Genomic DNA, 26,789 nt, shown 5'->3' with positions numbered 1-26,789 from the left:
CAGAATGGTTCATGTTGACATCTGACGTCATCAGTTTTGCATGACAGCCTGAAGCGAAAGGAATCGAAAAAGTACGGGAAACAGAACTGTGAAAGTCATGAAAGTTAATATGATGCGACGGATTCCCAGACGGATTTGGCTGTAAATTCCTGTAATGGTCTCCTGATTTTTGAAAAATGAAAATGAGAGACGACAGAGACGATAGCAATGGTATGTAAAATTGAAAGGCAAAAATCCAAAAATTCTGTAAGCTTACCAATACCAGTTATACTAAAATGCAGAAAACCTTTGACGAGCGCGTATTGTAAGGATACATCGCGTATATACTGCGTTGCACGCACTTGTCTCTGATTGGCTGCTAAGGCAATATGTTGTTGCTGAGTGGAAATTTATGAATGAACTGTGCGCCGTACGCGTTGTAAGCGCCGAATTTGCAACATCACGGTAGTCGCGCTCGTAAAAGGTTTGCTGCATTTTAGTATACCATCATTCACGATCATCATGATCATTAGACTGCCTAACTGGCCTGTATCTCGTTTCGGCCAAAGAACGTCTGTAATACATACCTGTTTTTAATGACTTTGCAACAATGTTTCTATTGTCCGCAATAACAGCTTGCATTCACACTTTTGAGTTTATATGGTGAATTTTCGTACACATCATAAATAAGTGAAATCAGAATATTCTGAAAGGAATTTAGGTAACGAATTCAACGACACTGACCTCGCAACAGCTAATGTTTTCATGTAAACATGGCGTCATTAGACATTTTTAGCCTACGTTTAGTATCCTACTATCGGATCGTTGAAACAACGAAACCTCAATCCCGCCTCATTCACGAATTCACTCACCTTCCTACACCACCAGTTGAAATAAAACTCGAAACATCCCGTGTTATTCCTCAAAACTACATGCACCTTCATTAATAAAAAATTGAAATCCTAGTAGAAATCCGTTATCGAAAATTGTTTGATATAAAAGCGTCACCAAAAGTAATTTTTCTGAAGAGTAGATACCGCGTGTCAAAATGGCGGCCGCAGTCGCATCCCCCAGCTTTATCGTGTACCCAGGTCACGGTATGTCTACGTGACGAACAGTCAAGGTCAGAGTCAGAGAACAGCGCAACCTGTCTGCTGTAATATAATGGCTCCGCCCAATGAACGGCGCTGTCAATCATCCTTATTGCCTTTGTCGAACAGACTTTTACGCAGGTAAGAGGTCACGCTGTCCTCACTTTTAGGATCGACGAGCGTCAGGCCGACACAATTTGGTTGTGTAGGAGACTATCATCGTGATGCCCACGTTGGAACCATTGGATTACGGAAGAAATATTCATACCAGGACTGAAGCAAATGTGGCCATTTCTATGTTTGTACCGGGCAAGTACGGACATTTTTCAACACGGAGCTAGCGGAAAATACTGCAAATTCGTCCAAGGTAAGCAAAGGGTTGGGGATCGCATTTTTAACTTTGACTAAACTGTTTCGGAGTTAAGGCACGCTAAAAGTAGACCATTTCGGGGTCCTGTATTCAGTATTTGGTGTGCATGTGGCGTTTTGAAAAGAGTAAAAAGCGACCTCTTATTCGCTATTGCTGAAGTCTACCCGCCGAATCATGTACCAATACACAAGGTATTGGTACATGAGATCAGGTATACATGATCATGACCATGGCATGCAAATGATGCATGCATGATTCATGCCACAAATTCATCATTTCATGCCATTCTTCATGTTCTTACACATTTTCTTCACACTCATGACACTTCTTTTTCTTCTTCACATGTTCATGTTTTTCTTCAGTACACCATGACACGTTTTCTGTGATAATCGGCAGAGTCTAAAAAAGTTAATTTTTTATTTATACTTTACTCTATAGCCAAAATAACAAATTCTCGATCATGAGAGGATGTACCTTCTGCGTCAGCGTACTTTTCATAGAATAACACAATCGCGCGACCTGCATGACCGAACCTTGACCTTGCCTAGCAGCGACCGTGTGATTGGTCAATTCTCAAAAGCTGTGTTTGCACCGTAAGCGCCGGTCTTTGCGTAGTACGCTCGACGCAAATAACTGTGCGTACCCAAGTTGGCTCTCATGATCGAGAATTTAATATTTTGGCTATAGTACATGAGTGAATACAGGACACTTCGCCCACAATGCACTTCGCCTACACGCCATTTCGCCTACGTGCCATCTCGCCCCCTAATTAGCTATTGAGGCAATGCAACACAATGGCATTGTGGATGTATACGATCGATGCACACAGGATGTGTGTGTATTCAGCAGGGGTAGCACTAGGTTTTAAAACCAGGGGTTCTCAGAACCCCTGAACCCCTTGAAAGTGTTAAAAATATGCGCTCAAATCCTAAAATGAGGGGTTCTCCAATCAAGTACCGGTATTGAATGTAGGCCCCCTACCGTTTTTTAACTGGTTTTAATATATATCAGTATCAGATTTTGTGATTTTGGTCACAATGATGTGTTACCGGTACCATGGTATAAATTAGTCCGAATAATCAGACCCAGAACAAAATATTAATTTTGGACATGATTGTGTTCTGGTATAAATAGTTAAAGCCCGGCAAAAAACGTGATCTCGCTTTTCACGCCACGATTCTCGCCTGTAACCAACTATCTCGCTTTTTAAGAAAGTTCTCAAGCAGTTTACTTACTATAAAAGTGTTGCTTTATGCCATAAAGGTTCGCCGAATTTCACAAAATGCAGTTCAACTTCGGCAAAGTGCAGAATTCAACACCATTGGCACCACATGGAAGCCATGCTTTACTCAATAAAAAATGACATTTCATTGCAAATGAGTTCAAGTTTAGGCCCAATATTATGATATTTATTGAATTACTGGAGTATTATAACTATAAAACATAATTCAAGGGCAAATTTTTGTAATTTTTTTCTTCTACGGCCGATCTGACATTGTGTCATATTTCACAGATGGCATATCTCTACACACCACCCACTTAGCATTTCTTTCCGATCCCTAGAATTAGAAATTACCAACTCACGTATGTGTCATCATTCAGTACTGCAATAACTTAACAGCAGTGATTCTAGACAATATCGCAATCTGTGTAATTATGCCGGCGGTGTGTATTTTATTTCTATTTTAAAACTATGTTACAATGCTACGGAGACTTCACTTCAACATTTATGTTATTGCATTTTATGTTACATAATTTCTGGACGGGCCGTAAATATTGGAGATCGAAGCTTTTATTTTTCTTTCACATGTTTTCATTTTTCTGCGCGCATGAAAACCCCTGAACTGGTATGCAAAAATGAATATATATGCGCTCAAACTTAAAAATATGCGCTGTACGCGCAGAAACGCAGGTTAGCGCGACCCCTGGTATTCAGATCGTACTATCAATGATGTATTCATTAAATCGCCCCCATTGAATGGACGAGAATATAGTGACCACGTCCTGTTGTAGTCTTAAGCCCGGTATCGATAGGTGATGATTTGATGATGGATGGTGCTGTGGTGATTTGAAGTTGAGAAGTATAATAGTTGTATTTCCCCCTCACCTAATTTAGCTATATCGGCAATTAGAATAGTAGCTCAGTATTGCGTTTTGAAATAAGGAAAGTATAGTGCATCAAAATTTAATAGGCCTACGTTTCCTACGGTACCGTTTAATAGTCTTTTGGACTTTTGCATGTTTTCTTTATTGTTTTTTTTATTGTTTGGCTTTGTTGTTGTTCTTGGTTCTTGCTATAATTTGTTATGTTGTTTAATGTTTATTTGTTTTTCTTCGTTTGGATTTATTAGAGCTTTGTCTGAGTGGGTTTTGGGTTATATATTTTCAATTTAGTTTTTTCCTTTAATTAGTGTATTGTTTATGCTTTTCTTTGTTTGGTGAATAATTTCTTTGTTTGGGATAGGTCTATGGCTTTTTGCTTGTTTTTTTTTGTTACGTTTCTAGTTATATTTTGGCTCGTTTTGGTTTGGTTATCCTTTTCTTTATTTTGTAATGTTTTGTAGCCTACTACATACTAATTTGGTACGATCGTATTGTTTTTTGTATATTATGCGTTTTTGTTTGTTTTATTTTGTCTGTATCAATTAATATTATGTCTGTCTGTATTTTGTACTGTTTGATTTTGATTTTGTTTATTTGGTATTGTTTTCTGACATGTTTGGGGGTTGGGCTTTTTTGTCCTATTTTTGTTTTTCCATTTTTATGGTTTTCTTTCTTTCTTTTTTTTTTTTTTTTTGCGTTTGCTTTTCTTTGGTCTTGCTTTCTTTTGGATTTAGGCCTTCTTGTTCTATTTTTATGTTTGTTTTTCTACTTTTTTGTTATGTGTTATGTTATTGTTTTGTTATGTGGTTCTACTTTAAAAAAAATATTTTTAGTCACAATTTTGTTTTACTTTTATTCGCCTCTTTTATTTGGTCTGATTTTATGTTTTACTGCATGTGTTCTTAACTTCTTCTTATTATATTGCCACTTTTGGATGGATTTCCGTGGTTCCTGGTGGGTTGTTGTTGGCATCTGAGTCTGACTCGCGGTAGGCCCTATCTGATCGGTATGGTTTGGGTCCATAATTTTCCTTTAGCTCCCGCCCGATAATAATATGATCAATTAAAGTAGAAAAGGTTCTTTTTCAGATCCAATTATTCTGGTACTTACTCAGAAATATTTCAATTCCTATCAGGAATCTTGATCACTCTGTTGTGGTGTTTCTAGATGTTTGATGAAAAAGAACCTTTTCTACTTTAATTGAACTATGAACGATCCTGATGAATCTGTTTCAAGAGTTCAAGAATAATATGATCGGCGAGCTAATACACAGATTGTAGGCGCTGGAATGAAATAGCAATTTTCTTCGTTTTAAATTTACCTCATTTGTTTGGCTTGAAATTAAAAGGGGATAATGCGATCAGTACGAGCTAATATATAAGAGCTATATCCGTGAAAACTAGCATTTAAATAGGAAGCTATTTTTTATGCAAATCACACATTATTGAAGGACCACTTCGTATGAAATGGGAATGTTTTGTGTAAGAAAATAATGTAACAACAAAGAAAATTAGTAATTACATAAATGTAACATATTATTGTCTTTCTCGTGTGCCCACGGACAAACAAAGTATAAAACGAATTTAAAAATATGCATAATATTGTACTAGTCATATATTATAATGTTAGAGATGCTTTTGTATTTGTGTTGTGTATGTTGTTTTTTATTCTTTCTATCTTTTTTTTCTCAAGTTATTTGTGTTTTGTCCTGTTTAATATAAATGCAAAATGAATAATAATAAAAAGGACCACTTCATATAACTTCCAAATCTGGGAGTTTGATAAACCTAGATTTGGAAGATACGTAGGCCTACAATGTATGTCATGTGTACTTTATTCATGCATGTCGTATAATTCGAAACTTTGCTTTATAAAACAAACTGATAATGATGATTTATATGTTTAAGCTAGTAGGCCTACTCTATGTCGTACTCATGCAATGCTATTATTTAACCGTCTCAGCTTTTTGACAGTCGGACGAGTAGGACCTTTTTTCTTTATAGTTACCAAACTATGCTTAGCTCAGAATATATGATCACTACTAGTATCTCACATGGCGTAAGAAAGACCATGAAGCGAACTGGTGAAAGTTCCTTTTGGGAAGTGGACTTTCACAGTTTATCTTTCTTGACTGGCGAGAACTACTCTTTGACCGTTCCTCATTAGGGATTTCCCTTTTAACAAAGGAGCACCTGCGCATATGATGTAGCATAAACACCGTCAGCATGATCTGATTCGTTATACTTAATTGCTTTGGCTTCAAGTATTTAGCATGTATCCTATATAATATATTTATTTGATTCAAATGCAAGTAAGGGTTTAGGTATTTTAGTCTCCGCTCAAACCAAAGTCAGAAAGTTTGAATTATTTATGTATATGACATGACCATTGACAATACAATAACGCATCAAAGGGGAAAAAAGAATTAGGCCTAGGGCCTCAAGAAAGAACAGGATTGAATAAAGAAAAATTAAGGACATAAGGAAAGAAAGACTTTGGCCTTATGCCTGAAGGAGGAAACCGGGTTTAACAATCTAATACGGTATTCGTTTATAGTTTGAACCATTTGATTACCGACGGAGTACAAAACAAGCATAATTGGAAAAAAAAAAAAAAAAATGATTATAATGGGTGTACTGAAATGATATGTGAAAGACTAAAGCTAAAACTAAAAGACCTACGCATTTACAGCTGCAAGTGTTACGTTTCTCTACGCAACATGTAGATAGTCGTCTCATGATGGAAGGGCCTTTTGATGACCAATGATCAAAGTCTATTCGGGCCTTCCCGGAGTCCTTCTTTCTTAAATTTCTTGGTGACAAGCTCAAAATCGAATCCTTCCCTTATTTCTTAAGTTTCTCCTAGTATTAATTTAGTGTGCGAAACTGAACTGTCAAGAGCCGGGGCCAAGAGATAAAACCATATAGTGTAGGCCTTCGATCGTTTTTACATAATACGTTTCAACCCTGATCATGCTGATTTTGTGGCATTGTAACGTTTTAACATGTCCACTGAGTATACAGTGGAATCAAATTCATTATGTTTGTAAGACATCGGAGCTACCCTGGGAAAAATTTCAAACAAATGGAAACATTTTGTGCAATAAATGTGTTTATTGATATACTGAGCTGTGATTTAATTTGAAACTTCACGTAACTCGTTATTTTCCCCAGATTTGGAAGATGTAGGTTGTTTGGCTTTATATACAGGTATGATTGCGTTTTAAACTTCATATAACTCGTTATTTTTCCTAGATCCTATTAACACGCCGCACCGCGTCTTCTAGGTCTATCAAATACCATACATGATTTCATTTTAAACTTCATATAAATCATTATTTTGCCCCAATTTTGCCTGTTCATGTGCGCTTTGCGTCTCACGAATGGGTCTTCCCTATCTAGGCTTGTCAAACACCCAGATTTGGAAGCTCGGATTACTTGGATGTCGTTTGCATGATCAGGCTGATACACACAATTAACACTTGTCTAAAATAATTCCTTCCTTGTTTCTATTATTATAATTATTATCTTTCTTTCATTTATCATGTGTATACCTTCTTGTATATGCACATCATATTTCTTTACTGATTTGACAGTGATTTCTAACAAACACAACCGTCAAAGAAAAACAAAAAATTCAAATTCGGATTTATGCGCGCAAAAGTAACATTTTCAATTTCCGCGCTTGATTCTTCGAGATGTGTTCATGAAGGGGTGTGTATGGAGTGTTAGCGGGAGTGTTAGGTGGGGTGTGTATGCGGAGTGGACGTAGAGAGAACAAATAAACAAACCAAAGTCATTATAGAATTATAGGAGAAAGAAAACAAAACACAGATTCCAGATTCAGTTTTATGCTTGGCATAAAAGTAACATTTTCCATTTTCGCTCATAAGGTATTTCGGGGAAAATTGTGCAATAAATAGGAGTAGGATACAAAAAAGAGGTCTTTCGAGGGCAGTTGCTAACAAATGAGGCCTTTCGAGGAAGACCCCCCCAAAAAAAAAAAAAAAAAAAAAGAAAAGAGTTCTTTCTGGGCCATATTCTAAAACTTGATGGTCTTGGGAGGAAATATTCCTTGGGAGCTAGTCTTTTGCGTGAAAACAATAAGAAAATGATGGGTCTTTGGATGTGTAGGCCTATAAGGGAGCACGTTAATAATATTTGACAAAGAATAACCCCAAATTAAAATTTTACCGAAATCGTATTTAGTATTAACCAGTTTTGCAAACATTTGCAACTTTTTTCTTCTTAGCGTGCCTCCGATAGGCCTACGTCATAAGCACAAAACATGGCCCGTATAATTCTCGGGGTCTTAATCAAACTGAGAGCATACTTGACCCGGGACTTGTCAAGCAATCGATCGTCTGACGTACATCAGTGTGTATGCTGTGTGTATGCCATGCGGCCGCGCGCGGGGCCCGGCCTTGTCAAGGAAGGTACATCGGTGTATTCTGGCATTTTTGCGTGCTTGGATCATGGTACCATTGATTGAACATAAGGCCGTATAAAATTAATATTTTGGTTCTCGTCCAGAGGATTTTCATGAATTGATGAGGGAGGGAGGTTTTTTTTTTTTTTTTTTTTTTTTCAGTGTAAAATCAGCATTGTCTGTAGTTTTCGGTCTTTTCCAACAGTGCTCGAGAAGCGATGACTTTTTTTTTTTTTTTCAAATGTGAGATTCTGAGGATAAACCCCTAGAGTACCACAAAAAGACTTGGAAGTGGTCCTTGTTCTCTAATAAACGTATTTATATGTATGAAAAATTCATAAATCATTCCAAAGTCTAAAATAATTGAAAAATCTAAAAAAAAATTAAAAAAATCTGACAAATCCCAGAAATTGAAGAGGGAGGGGACGAGAACCAAAACATTAATTTTATACGGCCTAATCACACCCGGCGTTTTCGTGTAAGTGGTAGCTAATGAATATCCGCCGTTAACACACGGTGCAAAATGGGGGCATAAGTCACTGCACAGCCTCCCACAAAATATCTCAAAGCTGCATGCTGCTGGCGTTTGTTTTGCTAGTTGTGCGCATTTGTCTTTGAAAAATTTATTTTTCCCTTTAATTGTTTCATTAGGCTATGTCAAAGAAGATCTTCTCTGATTTAATATCTTTTATAGGACTGCAAGTTTTGAACATCTCAAACTTTATTTTAAGTGAGTTTGAGTCGGTAAAATGAATGATTCGGTTAATTAAATAAAAATACACAAAACTCATAAGCGCTTTTCTGGCCATATTATATAAATTATTAGGCCATACTGGCCATAATTAATTTAACACTAAAAAGTATGAACTTATATGAAGTAAACATAATTTGTAAAATAAAATAACACATATAATAGGGCCTAATTGATTCTTTTGTTCATGAAACCATATCTGTAAAAGTAAAATACATAAAAATTTAACATAAAAATACATTTATAAGGCCTAAATTTCGGACATATTAAATTAATTATTGTTCGTGAAAATATAAGCTAATATAATGTAAAAAAGTGATGCGATGATGGGAAACTTGGAATCAACTTTCATTACCCTTATGATTTTGTATCATAATTCAATGGCTTTCCTTCGTCTTCGTGTGCATGGTACGGACTTACAAGCACAAAACATGTTTTAACACGGCCTGCAATTACAATTTTTTTGTTGCGCACACTACCCGTCCTCCAACACGCTGGCAAGTAGTAAAGACTTCCGCGAAATCGCCGGGTATGACATGGGTAAATCAATGGCACTGTCACCGCAGCACGCATAACGTATCCAGTATATTCCATTTCCGGGCCATTCCGTGGTTTGGCTGGCAGTCACGCAGGGGACTTGTCAAGCAATAAATCGGCAGCAAATACCCAGCGGTGTAAAAAAAGTAAACGCACAGCACAGGCCCTACTCGCTGAAAATGGCCAAAATTTATTTTAAACACTTTATCACGTTATCAAGTTATTAAAAGTAGGCTGAAAGTTTTAACAATCAATGGTATTAAAAAAATTAAAAGACTGCCATATTTTTCTTTATAATTATCTTCATAAAAATTCACGTATAACACACTTTAACACGAAGTTATCAAATTATTAAAAATGCATGTTGAAAAAATGCATACACATATTAAAATATTAAAAAAATATTGTTATAATCACATCAGCACGGTGTGTTAAAACTGAACATAATCTACACGGGACGGGACGGTAGGGGCCTCAATTTATAAAACACACACACACACACATTTGTTGAATATTCCCGTGCATTCATTGGAATGAATCCTTGATCGTATAGTCCAGGGGCGGATTTAGGGGGGGCGCAGCCGGCGCGCGCCCCTCTATTTTTTGACTAGCAAAGGGCACCGGTAACTTAAAAATACAAAAATTGTAAGAAATTAAAAAAAGGGACAAATTCGCCATGAACAGCAAACAATGGGCCAAAACCGTCGATTTTTCGAGGGGGTAACCCCCTTTAACACATTTTTTTCGTCGTCGACCAAAAGGCGCCCCCTTTATCAAAAATTCCTGGATCCGACCCTGGTATAGTCTGCTACCAACACAGGAACACACGACCCTTCCGGTCACATCGATCGTCATGATACATTCACAACCGCCATTGCAATGCATTGCATTGCATAGGGGGCGAGATGGCACGTAGGCGAGATGCCGTGTAGGCGAAGTTGCGTGTGGGCGAGGTGTCCACATGAGTATAGTACAAGGTCACTTATAGTTATACGATGTCCTCATTCACAAACTGATACTATCTGTCCATCGTCAGTTGTAGTAACTACAAATTTCGAACGTTTGAGGACTTGTTCTCAAGTTGTAGCAGGTTCCAATATGGTGCCCAGTACGTAAAATATTTTGCAAGTTTGCATTAATATATCTAGTAAAATACTCACTTTAGAAACCTGTGTCACTGCTGTATGTCATCTGTGATTGCTAAACTTATTATTTGCATGATCAGCTTTTGTCCAAAGTAATATAAAAACATGATTTTTTGAGTGGTTTTTGAGAGCAGCGAGAAGTCCATTCGATGACTATGTTGTTGTCGACCCACTTACGAGCGAGCTCGGGCTTAAACTGGTCAGGAGTTGTTTATTAAAATCCACGTGCCATTGACTGCTCACGCATGCGCGCATGATCTTAATTGAAGATGGTGCTGGGACAGTGCATTCGTACTACAATAACTTTAACTAAAATCCACACAAAATTAACCATCAAAATTACCCATTTTTTAAAATATCAGCAAAGCCGAGGTTAGTTTAGATACTGTTTGTTTGCTTTTTACAAGAAATAAAGGTTGTAATGCATCAAGTCATTCGATGTCGGTGGATGGAATTTTTGTATTTTGTTTCAAAGCAGAATGACAGAAACGTCCATTGATGACCTCGAGGTCACTACTTGCCGATCTAACATTGCCTCTGATTGGTCAGTTACATGATATCTTCATTTTAATCACCAATCGGAATGGAGCTTTGCAATTTTTTTTTTGCGTGTCATAATATTAGCTTGCCAATGATATGATGTTGTCCGAGCAATATATATGACCTTTAAGATATTTTTGGGTGGGGGTAGGGGCGCCAATTTTGTTTCTTGTCCCGGGCGCTACCAACCCTACATGTAGTTACGCCACTGATAGTCGCAAGCCCTATTTTGGGTGCAAAAAGATTATGATCCGCCAGTTTATTCATGACTCCCTTTCCGTGATGAGAATGACAGCCCCTTAGGCAAAAAAAAAAAAAAAAATTGAAAATGCCAATTTTTAAACTCTGACCTTGGAAGTATTCATAGCATTACAATTTTGGAGTTACGGTGCGATCAGGAACAAAATTTAAATTGAACATTGATTTTTACAGCCAATTTTTGCCCAAATTTCATTAAAATGTAAATTATACAAAATAAAATTCAACTGCAGTTTTGCTCAAGCAAACACGCAGCATAAATCAAATGTGTGCAGAGACATGAGACAAATATTGGGGGGGGGTCCTAATTAGTCCCCATTGTGATAGCCATTCTTAAAACCCATTACGTAACCATAGAAGACATTAGGTATTTACCACCTACAGTTACTGCAAATCAATTGTATATCAACAAGTAGTCAGTATATGGATGCTATATTGTTTGAATGGTGTTGGTGAATGGTGTTGATCAATATTGCATTTCACAGGTAATAGCAAGGCTATGACACTCAACTCATTTGCATAGCAAAATGACCCGTCTCCTCTGCAGCCAATTTGGTTCCGCTCCATCGAAATCAAGCTTGTCACGGAGGAGACTACCCTCCTTTGTGTTTGTTCATTTGTGTATGGAGAGCCCTTCTTGGAGTCCGTAATGACTTAGGCTACGCTCTCAGCTAGAGTCCGACGCTGCATTGCACTAGAAATACCTTTTCTGTGAAATCGCTATAGAGCCAACCGGGAACACGTATTCGTATTCGAGACGATTGCATTGAAAAACCTAATAAATTATTCATAACAGTTACGTAATCAATCGATAGTGCGGACACTTCATTTGCAAACCACCAAAATTTGTGATCTTTAAGCGTTGGAAAAGAAACCGCGTGAATAGAGTGCCCTCTCAAGAATATCTTCTCTCTGGTAATAGTTTGCGAATCAATATAAACCACTCAACAACAAAATCCCCACTTCAAGAGCACAGTTAACTAACAAGAGAATTTTGTTAGGGGCTGTGTATTATAACCGGTCTCAAATTTACTTTTACTTTCACCCCTACTTATTCTAAGAAATGTCGCTCATAATAAATTTTGGAAATATCTTGTACTGAAGGAGGATGAGTTTCAAATAGATCTGATGTGTTCATTACATTTGAAATTCATACTCCTTCTGTGGTAGATATTTCCAAAATCTTCCACAGGGGTAGTGGGGATCTTAAATGGAATAGCCCAATTTTGAAAAGTGCAAACAAATGATCATATTCAATGCTCTCTTGAAATATGGCAGAGAATTTATAACAATATTTATTTTAATATTTTGCTTAAATTATTGCTGTACATGTATACAGCCTGTCTCAAAAAAAATTGTGCAAGTGAAAAGCGCCCTCTGTGGCAATTAGAAAATACCGTTGTGACATAATGCTTACATCGACGTCAAGGGCATAGTCTTAGCTCTCAAATGCCGCTTAGTCTGTTCAATTTGCTTGTTTTAATCTCGAGATATGCTTACTTAACAACGAAAGGGTAAAATCACAATTGTGCCACTTTTACTAGGGAAGAGGGCTGTACATGTAAATCAATAGCATCAAGAGTTTATCAAGAGTTCCTTCGTGAAATCAAAAGAATGCATCAATTGCAGTACAATACAAAATTGTTTTTTTAAAAATGTGTTATCATGATAAAGGTATAATGATTCTCTTTTCCTTTTATGACAAATTAAACGATAAATAAATATTTCACATTTTGCTGTCAAATTAAATACATGTGCATGTCAATGATTTTACCATGGTAAATACTGTTCTTTTTGTCATTCAAGACATGTTTAAAAGACAAACAAATATTACACACTTACATGTATGGGTTAATGAACTTTGACAAGTTCATGAAATTTTACAAATTAATGAAATTAGACAAAATAATGCACGCACGCTGGTGCAGATGCGTCTAATGCACGAGCCCAGAAGGGGGGAGTGCATTAAACGCATCAACATCAGCTATCATTGATTTACATGTACAGCCCTATTCCCTAGTAAAAGTGGCACAATTGTGATTTTACCCTTTCGTTCTTAACTAAACATATCTCGAGATTAAATAGAGCAAATTGAACAGAACAAACGGTATATGAGAGCTAAGACTAAGCCCTTGACGTTGATGTAAGCACCATGCACAACGGTATTTTCTAATCGCCAAAGAGGGCGCTTTTCACTGCACAATTTTTTTTGAGACAGGCTGTATATTATCTATTTTATGATATATTTTTTAATATTATTAGGCACTTTGGTTTTAAATGATGATTAATAATAATAATAATAATTAATAACTAAAGCAGATTACGTTGTATTACATATATCCTTAGGCTAAGACAGAGGTGTAAGGACTTCTGGAAATTCCCGGAATTCCGGAAATGTGGCCCCCAAAAAATTCCGGAAATGATAATTTGTCATAAAAAGAGCAAAAAAACTCTTTTTTTTGGAGGGGGGGGTGATAGCCTGCAGCCTATTCCCCGGACAAGCCCCGTGCACCCCTGGAATTCCAGAAATTTGGCGAGGTGCTTGCCTTAGGCGCGCATGTTTTTCAGGGAGTGGATCGTTACCTCACTTACACCTCAAAAAAAATATGTTACGGTATGTTTTTTTGTTCAAAATTATGATACTCCAAAAACTTATAATGCACCAAAATCTACAAATATTTGTTTCTCCCACCCTGTATGTTTTGTACCAACTCATGCATACCATGACAGCCATAGTGCCAAATATTGATAGCGTTTCTAGGGTTACTCAATATCCTTACCCTACATGTACCAAGTATAATAGAATCACCAGTCGGGTATAGACATTTATTGTGTATTGGTTGCCTTAGAAACACATAGCTTTGTTATCAAATTTGGTGTCACTAGGTTCGACAATATGCTCATCTATCAGGGCACAGTTCTTTAACCCCAATACATTTGTACATTCATTGAATGACCTTTGGAAATTTGGGTACAAAAACTCATACTCTGTAACTTGAGGTCAAATTTTACACTATGATTGTTTAATTGAGGTTATTGAACTATGCCATTGGGATGAGGCCATTGTGGTGGTACCATAGTGTTTGATGTAACAAGTGTATTTGTGATTGGTTTCTTAATAGATGATCAAAATATGTTGTGACAACACCACCTGCAATAACTATTGCTACATGTAATTTATTATGTTAGCGCAAGCAACATCACATGTCGATGCCAATTTGCATGCAAATTTCAAAATGAAGCAGGTACAAAAATATAGCTCATTACAGTGTTTGATTTACCTGGTGTAGCAGAGCAAAATGCTCCCACAACCTGCTACCTGCTAGATTGTAAACATAAGAACATCACCTAAATATTAACATTTTTACTCAAAATTGCTATGCACGTTTTTTCAAAGTAAATCGAACCCTATATATACATGTACATGTAGCGCAACTAATTTATAAAATGACTGAATTATGAATGCTTGTATGGTAATTACGCTGTTACCGTAGAGACGGGCAAAATGTAATAAAGATGCAAAATCAATTTCCAATTACCAACCCCAGTCAATTTAAACTGATCAATGCCTTGTCATTCTTTATTAACTCTTGTATTTAAAACAGTATGGCACAAACTGTATCATATTTGCACTGAATTTTTCCCAGGTTCTTCTCTAATATCAAAAACATTTAAATATTTGTAAACTGTTTATTTGTTTGAAGCATTCAATCTCAGATAGTATTTCAGTTCACAAGATTTGAATGAAGTTCACATTGGAACGTAATTGTGGCCCCTGAATCCCTGATATTTTTTAACATGGAACAGAGGAGGCTTACATGCAAAAATAAAAACCCACCAAGTAAACAGTGAGTCGATTTTTTTATATTTCAAATTAAATTCAACTTTTAAACCCAGGGGGAGGTACTCAGTACAAAAGACCGTACAGGGATGTGCCGCAAACATGGGTAGCATTTTCAGCCTTTTGGTATATGTATCAATCACCCCTTTTTCTAGACCAATTTTTATCAATGGGTCCAAGTTTCTTGAAAAATTGGTATATTGATGTGTCCACTTTCAAATTTTCAATGGCACACCCCTACCAAAACCAAACTTGAGTACCCCCTAGCTTTTAAACTGTGGAGTATAATAGTTTTCAGCTTTATGCCAGCTAGCAAAGAAACTATTGTGCACACACGCATATATAATTCATACTAGCAACATAATATTTAAAAAAAATGGTATACCATAAAATATGCATTTGTTTCTGCAGCAGAATGAGTGACCACTTTATGATGCTCATTGTTGCATATCACAGCAACAAATCATCTTCCCATGATGCATTGCAGTATGAAATTGAACGAAAAAAACACATGGGTCTTGCTAGTGACCTTTTTGGTAAATCCCATAATTCCGTTTGTTTGACGATGTGAGTTCGAGCCTCGACGTAGTCTCTGTTTATTCTTGTGAATTTAGCCCAACTTGAAATTCCCCTGGGCAGGAAACTAACTGCTGACATTTGTCTCGGTTACCCATTCACTCGGTCGGACATCCGGGAACATTGTCCCCTTCATCCCTTTTGCACAAGCGCGCGCATAGCAACCAGCTCGAGAAAGGGGAACTGCACATGCGCTGCACATGCGCACACTAGTTTTACTAGGCTATTTCCCCTTTGTGACGTCAGCCCGACCAAGAGAATAGGACAACTCAGGGAGCTGATCCTGACTGATTGTTTATTTGGTATGTGTGCCCTTCTTGGATGCAAATCCCTGATTGTTAAAATACTTTATACGGGTTGTCTTGGGCGGGTCTCCCCGTCAGTCCAAAATACCGTCAATCCGAACCCCCGTCAGTCCTAATACCCGTTTGGGTTACGGTTAGGGTAAGGGTTAGGATGAGGGTTAGGGTTAACTCTAACCCTAACAGGTTTTTGGACTGAGGTTGGTAGCGTCTGGGGCAAGAAACAAAATTGGCACCCCCTACACCACCCCCTACCCCCCAAGAATATCTTAGACGCGGCCCCCAATTCTTTTTCAATTCAATTTCAGGGAGGCCACTGAGGCCATTGCCTGCCCTTTTTCAGTTTTGGTCTTGGTGCCCCAGATCTTTGTCAACTGATCATGGCATTCTTCACCACTTCATTCTTCATCACTTGTTGGCCTTGGTGCCCTACTTTGTTTTTGCCTAGTGGCCTTGCCCCAACAAATCAAATTTCAAGGCCTGATGCACTGAGACTGTACAGATGTATGATGGGATTGGGATAATTCTGTGAACCGTGGTTTGCTTGACAGCAGTACTTGATTCAGAATTGATGTTTTGCATTACAATGTATACTTGATATTTTTAATATCAGTGTATGTGATGCTGTCTACTGAAGACCAAGCAGTAGATGAAGACACCTTTTTACTCTAGGAATAATTTAATTACCAGTAGATTGGTCCATCGTGTTATGTTCTCTCATTGGGTTTTGTTAAATGGATAATTATGAGCAGGTATAGATTAGTAGAGCAACCACCAAATGCTGCTGGTGAGTGAGTTACATACCTGTACATCTATTACCAATGTAGGAGACCTCAGAATTTCAACTGCTCTGCTTGTGTGTGGCTTGGAGAGAGGATAAATAAATTTATATATTTTTTTGGCCTAACCCAAGCCTTGAAATAAGCGGACTGGAACCAGGAGCAATTTGTTTTAGAAAATTGCTCCTGGTTCATGTGAATTTTGACAAAGACCAGGAGCAATCTACGAGGGAAAATTTACTCCCAGCGCCTGTTTATTTCAAGGCTTGGCCTAACCTGTAACTGATATCAGATGTTGTGATTTAGTGCTTGTTTCTGTACTACTGTGATTGTGATTTTTGTTTTAAATATATTTTTTTTGTTTTTCATTTCAGGGGGTAAAGTGAAGAGATTTGCATACGCCAGTAGTAAAGCTAACAAGGAGACATCAGCAGAAGAATGGGACTTGTTTGGGCCCAAGAAGAAACAATCAGGTAAGTATTAATTGTTTAGAGAAAATATCTTATCCTTCCCAGAATACTTTGCAACATGACACACCTGCCGCATTACAATGGCACTCCTTACGTTGTACAGGTTCCTTTTGTTTTCATGTTGAGAATAGACAAATATACATGGGTTGATAGTCAAGAAATAAACATCTTTTGCAAGATCTGTATGTGTGTTCTGTTCATTGAATTTATATTTAGAGAAAGATTTCCATCGGTGCTGACATTTACGTGGAAGTTTTTGATTGTTAGCATATATCGTGGATAATGGTACTGGAAAAGAAAGTGAAGGGGACACTACATTAGATATTGAGTAGTCCCCAGTTGGCAGTGGGGTCACTTTTTATTTTATCCCACCACTTTTTTAGGAACCAGTTTATGTATACATGGTTAACCCAATATTCCTATGTATTTTCTGTAACCAGATGGTCTTGGAGGATTGGATGATCTAGATGATGTATGGAGTATCAGAAAAAATGTGTCCCTTAGCAACGGACTGAAGACAAATAACACCTCAACCAAACCACCTGTTAACCCTTCTCTGACATCAAATACAGGGTTTTATTCAAGGCACGGCCAGTATAATGGCAAAAATTCTATGTTATCACCATCAACTAGTCCATCTGACTTTCCTAGTAAGTGTCATTTATATATCGTTGTACCGTATTCGTTCCAATAAGTGCCACCCTGGGTATTTTCAATTTGCTAAAGGGTACCATTAATGTTGAAGTGACGGATAGACGTCAATACAGTGAAATAGCTGGGGGTTAGAAGTCCTGTGTAAACTTGCAATACATTTTCTGCACCAGGAAAGCTACTAGAACGTCTCAGGACCCTTTTATAACATACGTAAATTCGTCTCTAATAAACGCCTGTTAGGAAGAAATTAGGTAAACCATGTAAAAAATAAGCGTCCACCCAAAAATGACTTTGTTAAGCGCCCTGGGCGCTTATTGGAATGAATACAGTATGTGTTATTGACTCCTGAACATGTTTAAATCAAAACCTCTTATAGATGTAACTTCTTGGCAGTTTTTGTTTCATATGCAAGGGCCTGCCCAACGATGATATGGATTATTTCTGCTCTTGAGTGCAGTCCAGAGCATAAATCCTTGTACCTTATATACAGCGGTAGACCACTTTTGCTGTGCTTGAATACAGAGAATCCACAATCACAGTTTTTGCATTCGATCCACTGTTGAAGTTTCTGCACTCGAGTCCACCAGCGGATCTTCCCCAGCATTGGTGTTTAAAAGTACATAAGTGTTTAATATACATATTGACTGCTTGGTGCCAGAAGAGAGCATAAATCCTTGTACCTTAATATACAGTGGTGGACCACTTTTGCTGTGTGCTTGAACACAAAGAATCCACAGTCGCCGTTTTGTGTTTGATCCACAGTCAAAGTTTCTGCACTGAGTCCACCAGCAGATCCTCGACAGAATTTGTTATGTACATCAGTGTTTAATTTACATATGACTGCTTGGTGCCAGAAGTGGGTAAGTACAATAGCTGCCCTGTGAATATTTGGCAATTTACACACAGAATATTGTACTCGCTACTCATCAACACATGGCTACTATTGCACTTATCCACTTTTGGCACTGAGCAGGCGATATTACTTATGTCAAGAGGTTCTGACCGCTGAAACTCTTGACAGCGGATTATCCACGACTATGGAACATAAGCAAAAATAATCTGTTGTTATTTTCTGCTTTCAAGTGCAAAAACTTGACTAGATTATCTGCACCCGAGTGCAGAAATTATCCACCGCTGTGTATTAGTAACAAGAAAAAGGTGTTTTGTTTTGGAGTGCAAACCTTCAGAAAGTGAATTTTCAGCATCCCAAGCACAGACATTCCACCATTGAAAGTTCAGTGCATTTCGAGCAAAAGGAACCCCCCCCCCCAATTTTTGCTTCATGCTTGTATCAAGATGACAGTCATGAAGTCCTGGTTCTCTGGTTTAAATTCTGTGGTATTTACTTACGTTTGCGAACTGTCTCTTACACAAAAACTGGTTTCATTCACTTTCTGTGCATAGGAAGTAGTGGTTCTGTATGGAACCAACCCCGAGGCGGAGGCTACTCCTACTCCCAACAAGAAGGCAACTCATCACATGACTTCAATGATTCCTCATCACCCAGGGGATTACAACCATCAGGTAGAACAGCTAATGCATCATCAGGGGGGTTACAACCACCAGGTAGAACAGCAACTCATGGCAATACAAGAAATATGCAGATGGGAGGAGGTAAGTGCATGAACTTATAGGAAATTACATTTACTATCCAACCTCCCTCAATATCCAGACCTCTTATCGGCAGTCAAGTTAAAGCAATATTATAACATTTTCAAACAAAATAGATCAGCATTTCTTTGCCATAAAATGTTAGCTTTTACTGTCAGATATATCCCCTTTTATTTTTGAGCGAACAACTACGGCAAAGCAAAGAAAATTGGAATTTACTACCAGCGCACATGTCATGCCAATACGCACTCACTCCTTCGGTCATGTTGTGGTACGACCCTTTGTTGTGTATATCACCGTCCCGCACGCCGTGGACGTACTGTGTGTTATGAACATCGTTCATGCGTTTGACTAATAATTCCATCGTAATAATAAAGCGCTGAATCAGCCTTTAATTCAAAATCACGGATTTTGACAAAACTACAGCACTTAGAGTCTTGATTTTTGCAGGGTATATTGGTTTAATAAAGTACAATTTAATCGTAAAAAAAGGAATTTTAAAAATTCAGTGAGGGCGTCTTCCTCAGCAAATGTTATAATATGGCTTTAACTCAATTGGTAAGGCGTTCGACTATGGTGCGAGAGGTTGCGGGTTTGAACCCTGGTGGTCCTTAGTACGCTCTTGTGGAAAAATTGAGTTAGCTTGAAATTCCCCTGGACAAGGAACTTATTGCTATTTGTCTCATTGTAACTCGTACAAAACTCGGGGAGCTGATCCTGGTTGCAAAGGTTATTTGTGGAATGTCTAGGGTGTGCGCTCTTGAAGCAGCAAAGTCCCTGAATTGTGCTGAGGCTTGTGGATCAACGTCTAGGCATTGTGCATATGCGTAGCGCACTACAAATCACTGCGCTTTTTTCTTTAAAACTCTCCATGCAGAATTGTACATTTTCATGACCAAATTTGGAATCAGCATGAAAAATACATTAAAATGACTACAAACAAGCCCAGTATTGGTTTGGTGGTTCTTGAGATAGCTCTTGATATTTTGAGAAAATATGTCAAAACTTGGGAATTTTTATGTTTTAGACTAGGGAAAGCATTAAACAAATCATTCTGTTACCAGTTAGACACTGCCTTTTGAGAGGAGTAAGAGTGATGCTCCTCTACAGCTCCTTTTAAAATTATATTGTAACATTTCCATAAGAAATAGAATTGTATTATTTTCTTTTCCACAAAATGATAGTTTTCACTGTCAGATATGTCTCTGTCAGACTGAGGTTGGTCTTGACTGAGGTCCCTTTCCTTACATGTATGCCATGTACAAAAAGTGTTATGAATATCGGGTATGCGTTTGACTGAAGTGTTGATTTTTGCAGGGTATGTTAATTTGCTCCAATATTTTCAGCCACTTCTCAAGATTTTTTGGGAACTGCGTTCCCAGGTTCCCACCTTTTTCTATGCCCTGGAACTGACATTAATTATCTATGTTGCATACAGCACTCTCATATGCCATCTTTCAGGGTTATTTTTATGTTCCTTTTAGTACTTTGAATTCATCAAATTACACCCACTTAACTTAGATTTCTGTATCTTATTCCATAGTTTACCCAAGATCACCAAAGCCAGACCGCCATCATACTCAACATAATGCCAAAGGAAGGCCCAACAATAATTGGCCTAATTACTGAAACTCTGCTGAAGTTGAGGTTAAAACAATGTCTTTATGATTGGAATCAGTATGGTCCACATCGTCAGAGGGAGTACAAGCATTAACTGAACCACTGTACTGCTAAAGTCAAGATTACACCAATGTCCTTATTGACTGATCTTCAGAGGGAGTACAAGCAGTAACTGAACCACTGTACTGCTAAAGTCAAGATTATACCAATGTCCTTATTGACTGATGTGAGCTATGTATGGTCCACATCTTCAGAGGGAGTACAGGCAATAACTGAAACACTGCTAAAGTCAAAGTTACCCAAGGTCCTTATTGACTGGAGTGAGCTATGTATGGTCCACATGTAATCTTCAGAGGGAGAACAAGCAATAACTGAAACACTGCTCAAGGCAAAGTTACCCAATGTCCTTATTGACTGTAGTGAACTATGTATGGTCCACATAACACTGCAAGGTTACACCAATGTCCTTATTGACTGGAGTGAGCTATGTGCGGTCCACATCATCAGAAGGAGTACAGCAATAATTGAAACACTGCAAGGTTACGCCAATGTCCTTATGATTAATGTGACTGGTATACATTGTCGGTAAGAGCAATAACTTGCACAGCCACTGAAATATTGTGACCTAACAAAAACAACACAATACGCAAGTCAGCTTTGCACCAGGCCAACTTTGTGTCTGCAATGTGTTGGAAGTAGCAAGTGTCAGAGATGTCTAACTTAAAAAAAGTTGATTTATGCATTCAAGCTTTCCATGTTTTATGGCATGTGACAAAATATATATAATATTGGATGGCTTTGAGTGTGATATGAGAATATACCGTAAGAGTCATGAAAATACAGACTGAGCCGAAGGCAAGTTCGGTATTTTCATGACGAATGCGGTATATTCTTGTATCACACGAAAATAAGCTATCCAATATAATTATTATATAATATGAAGCTTTTTCGATGCGTTATCAGTGCCAAAGTACCAAAATAAACATGTTGGTGCCATTTGGAAACGATTCATTTATAGTGTAATCATTTTCATCATGCTTGCTGGTGGTACAATCAACAAACTGTGTAACTCAATCAATTACACATGGTCGCATGCTTTGGTCTCTCTGCACGCACATGTATGCCGCGTAACACGCTAGGAGTTGCGTGCACCAATGCAAAATGTGTGCGCCCATTCAGTATCAGAATTTCTTGCATGGTATTACTTTGCAGTATTAAACATTTGTGGTATAGCTAAAAGCTTTGTATTATAATATAATTAGTTATTGGGTAGTGGAGATGGTATGGGAAATACTGTGCTTGAAGTGTCATTCTATACGAAGGCTGAGCCTAGTTTGATACGAGCACATGGTATTTTGCAGATCATATTGATGCTAAACCCGACAACAGATTTATCATACTTTTAAATCACATATTGGACTGTTCCAATGTACGCTTCAAATACAAGCTCATTCACCTAGTATGAGAATGTATAGGGTCCATAACCGCATACTTTTATGCTGGTTTCATACTTTCCTGCCGCTTGCCGCTCCTAAATAGATTTGGCTTCACTGTGCAGTTGCACCAGAAACGCTAGCGGTTGTCAGCGGAAAGCGGATGTATATTGATCACTCCACTGCTTTGCCCAAAGTGGCAGATCACTACTGACTAGGAGTTGAACTTGAATTCAAGTCAACTCGGATTGAGTTGCCGCTCTGACGTGTGAGAACAGGATACGATTTTGGGCTGTGCTGAACAGCAACATTGGCTTTCAGAGTCATGCTGTTGCCACTCTGCTTGCAGAAAAGTGCAAGCGGCATGATGAAGCGTCACGGTAGAAAGTATGAAACCAGCATTGCTGCTATAATAGTATGGGATATATACATGGGCTAGTGGTACCTATAAATTGGAAACAATTGACTATTTTAGTATTCAGCAAGGTCCTTTGCGTAAATTGAACTAAGTCAAGTACTACACAGCATGATCAGTGAATCTGTTGTGCCAATGTGATGATGATGTGATTCAATTAGCCTATCAGAAACACACTTCCGTGTTTATGTTGTAAACAGCGCCAAATCGACAGACCGCTGCCTGAAGGACCTTGCCGAAAAATATAGCTGAGTTTAACTTTTACTGGAAGTAACTTTGCCACCTTGATTAAACTTGGATTTGTTTTTGTCGCGGGATCTTCTGGTCCTCCAAAAATATTGATCTCCTGGTTCAGCAGCAAATATTAAACCAGAAGACACTGTTTGAGCCCTTGTGGGCACTTATTGAATGAATACCCAATAATGGAATGATGTACATAAAGTAGGGCTGTTGTCGACAAAGCTTTCATTAAAAATATTAGAGATAAGCTTAAGATTAGCATTATTTATCATGAAATAACTTCTAAATTCAAGGTATAAAAAGTAATAATTGACTATAAGATGACAATGATATGGTGTAATAGACTTCATTTTGTAGTGGTAAGTTACCGATTTGATTATGCATAGTTTACGGTAATATTTAGATGTAAATAAACGACGCATAACAGGGTTTCTGAACTTAATATTTGGACTTTATTGATGTATTGCTTTGTAGACAACTTGCTGACGTCGGATCTTAAGATGTGATGATTGTCGGCAATGAAAGTTCTACTCGACAGCGGCCAGGGTTCAAATTTTGTGTTGCAGTTTTTGGCTAATTCATCATAATCAGGATACTTAAAGCACTATAAAAAGTGCTATACAAATGCAAAATTGGGTAGCAGTTGCTTCAAAATAAGGAGCAAACTGCTATGCGATACAGCCGAATTCGAACCCTAACATTAAGTTGGATGTAGCCATATTGTAGCAATTGCCAGAGCACATTGACAATATTGTTGTGTTGCTTTACAAAGTAGCCCAGAAATTTAAATAATTTAGAAGTTTATGTAAAATGATTTCATTATTGCAGGAAATGGGGATATTTGATTATGAGTAGAAGGGGCTATGCAATAATAATAAGCCACAAGGTCAGCAATTTTTGATGGAGCTCTTTTCAAATGATATGCTCTAAAAAGGCTAGTCGTAATTGGCAATTGAATGAGCATTTTAAGTTATCAACCAATCAGAAATGCTGTTATATGACCAGTAGTGTCCAGGGGGTTAAAACATTTTTAGTGCAGTTCTTATATTTGATATACATGTACAATGTAGAAATGTATATAGCATATAGTATTTTGTGTGCATACATAAGAGTCTATTTTTAATACTTGTGTGATATTTGGATTTGGGCTCAAGCTGCTGAAAACATTAATCATGACATTTGTTGATTTTGTTCACTTTGCATGCAGCGCCTTATTTTGGAAGTAGAAGTAGGCTATAAAAGGTTTTAGTTTGTCTCTTGTTGGTGGCCTGAAAACCAAACTGCAAAATGCAGTTTTATTGTTCATTAATTTTTTTATTTGTAGAATCAGGATTTATGTTAACATATGCCTCTAAAACAATCATTTAATTGTCAAATCAGTGGTGCATGATAGTATACATTTGTAGGTCACGTCACATATGAAAATTATGTGTTGTGGGGACAACATTATTATTGAATTATTGAATTTCATTGATTTATTTCATACTGTTTGTAAACGAAATGTAAGAGAAAAAACTTGTGAAAAATGTTTTTTATTTTTTGCTTGAAAATATTGTTTTTCCCCTGGATTTCTCAATAAAAAGCTCCCAAAAGGGAAATGGGTGCAGCCTACAGGAAAAAACCCCAGTTTGTTATCTGTAAATTAATATAACTGACCAAGATCCGCTTTGTTTTTGGGCAATTCCAAGCACATCATTCCACAGCGCAAAGTTTGCATATGAATTTCTTTTTAATGCAGCAGTCAAACATGTACGTGAATAGCATAATGGAAAAGGGAGCAGCGTGGCACACTGGTTAAGATCTTTGCCTTTGGTGTGAGAGGGCTTGGATTCAATTTCTATTCCCCATAGAACAAAAAAAAAAATCTCCGCTCTCCCGGTGGTTCATCTGGTAATGGCGGGGCAGATGATCCATGATAAAAGACCTCATTACAGTTCCGATCAGGGTAACGCCCGGTTGTCGGCTACACTTGCCTTTCCTGTAAAAATACCCTGACCAGCTATCTACGGCGACCCCCTTCACCAGGTCACTTGTACCTGGCCGAAGTTTCATCAGCGTTATCTCCTAGATTTCAGCGCTAGATATGCTAACATAAAAAACAAAAAAAAAAAAAAAAAAACAACAACTATTTTTGGTAAGTGAATGATTAAGGTAGAAGAAACTTTTCAAAACCACCCTAATTTCCTAATTTGCATATATGCAAACTTCGCATTGCGGAATGATGGTCCTAAATCGCCTATAGTATTCTTGGATGAGTTCATCAGTACACATCCCAATGGCATAGTTCCATAAACTCAATTAAACTATAATAGGGCAAAATTTGACCTCAAGTTACAGAGTATGAGTTTTTGAACCCAAATTTTTAAAGGTTATTCAATGAATGTACAAATGTATTGGGGTTAAAGAAGTGCACCCTGATAGATGAGCATGTTGTGGTTCCTAGTGTCAGTACACTTTTTATTTGCCTTCTGAACATTCCGTTCCATTAATACTGGTATTTGTCAATGTGTATACTGTATAGCTACAATGTGTGTAAAACTGAAATATTTTTTATAGAAAACTACATTATTCAGATTTCAGATTGTGTTTTGTATTAAAGTTATTAAAAAGTTTGTTTTAGTAACAGAACATAAAAATAACAAACTTTTTAATCTTTGAGATAACCAATCTGTCACTATTAAACATATCTTGATAAGGCTATATTAATTAAATTGTTTGTCTCAAAGCTCCTGCGCACATTAGTTAATTATGCTCAATGAAAAAGTCATATTTCATTTTGTTTTCAATTTTTTTTAAAACAGTTTCTGTCCAAATTTTCCAAGAAATCAACCAAACCTGTATAAAAGTCAACATCGTATCATCATCGTATTTATTCGTGATTCATTTCTGGGTATACCTGTAAACTACACTCATACCCTGTCTACCCACACACAAAAGATAGAACACATTCCGAAGACTAAAGAGCTTTTAGACAAACAATTAAATTAATGACTGTTTTTGAAAGATTTCATGACATACATGTTGAGCTAGCCGAAATACTTTTTCTAAACCGAAATTGTACATGTAAAAATGGAGAATTTCCAACAATTTAGTGAATAAACTTTTAAATTTTACTGTAATTAAAGCACTTCATGCTTAAGGATATTTAAGTACACCATTAGGTTTTACAATTTTGCAAAAATTGAAAATTAATAAAAAAAAACCCTGAGGGTACAATGTTTTAAGCTTACAAATATGGGACAATTGCAAAATGTACCTGCTTCTTATGAGTGAATGTTCTTAGTCATCGAGTACTTGTAAACAAAGTTTGGTAATAAATCAAATACTGGAACTTACTTTTTGCCTGATGGAAGCCTGGTGGTTCCAGATGCAACATACAAGGCATAGCCAGCTTTCTTGGGGTGGGTTGTTGTGGCTGCACAATAAAAATTTAGGGGACCCGGTATTATGCATATTTATTGTGACATTGTGCGTACGTAGCATGGAAAAAATTGTATTTTACACTATTTTGGCCCATGATGGGATGAATTTTGGTGGAAGACGGGCTCCTTGCCCCTTTTCTTTTCCTGCCCGATTTTTTCTTTCATTTTTTTTTTTTTGTCAGAGAGGCACTTTGCTCTTTTTATTTTTCAGGGGGCACTCTACC

General features: G+C 37.4%; 1 protein-coding gene across 3 annotated transcripts; it reads left to right on the top strand.

Annotated features, from left to right (window-relative positions):
- The first annotated feature begins 26 nt into the window (after positions 1 to 26).
- On the top strand, positions 27 to 26,789 carry LOC140144774 (uncharacterized). Of its 3 annotated transcripts, XR_011857933.1 has the most exons (6): positions 16,584 to 16,708; positions 17,075 to 17,173; positions 17,611 to 17,820; positions 19,229 to 19,438; positions 20,979 to 21,349; positions 21,508 to 26,789. XR_011857933.1 is itself a non-coding variant. In XM_072166576.1 (5 exons), the coding sequence occupies exons 1-5, from the start codon at positions 177 to 179 to the stop codon at positions 21,062 to 21,064; spliced, it is 639 nt and encodes a 212-aa protein (XP_072022677.1). In that variant the 5' UTR covers positions 27 to 176; the 3' UTR covers positions 21,065 to 26,788. The 3 variants fall into 3 exon arrangements, 2 of the variants coding, with proteins under 2 accessions (XP_072022677.1, XP_072022676.1); XM_072166576.1 differs by lacking the exon at positions 16,584 to 16,708 and adding an exon at positions 27 to 210 and having other exon boundaries at positions 20,979 to 26,788; XM_072166575.1 differs by having other exon boundaries at positions 20,979 to 26,789.

This window comes from Amphiura filiformis, unplaced genomic scaffold, assembly GCF_039555335.1.
Source record: "Amphiura filiformis unplaced genomic scaffold, Afil_fr2py scaffold_79, whole genome shotgun sequence".
In the NCBI taxonomy this organism is placed as follows: domain Eukaryota; kingdom Metazoa; phylum Echinodermata; class Ophiuroidea; order Amphilepidida; family Amphiuridae; genus Amphiura; species Amphiura filiformis.
This window is presented reverse-complemented; position numbering and strand designations above follow the sequence as displayed.

Coding starts and splice junctions, on each gene's coding strand:
- LOC140144774 (XM_072166575.1), top strand. CDS start 16,666: ATGAGCAGGTATAGATTAGTAGAGCAACCACCAAATGCTGCTG. Junction 17,174..17,610: donor GCCCAAGAAGAAACAATCAG/GTAAGTATTAAT, acceptor TTCTGTAACCAG/ATGGTCTTGGAGGATTGGAT. Junction 17,821..19,228: donor TAGTCCATCTGACTTTCCTA/GTAAGTGTCATT, acceptor TTCTGTGCATAG/GAAGTAGTGGTTCTGTATGG.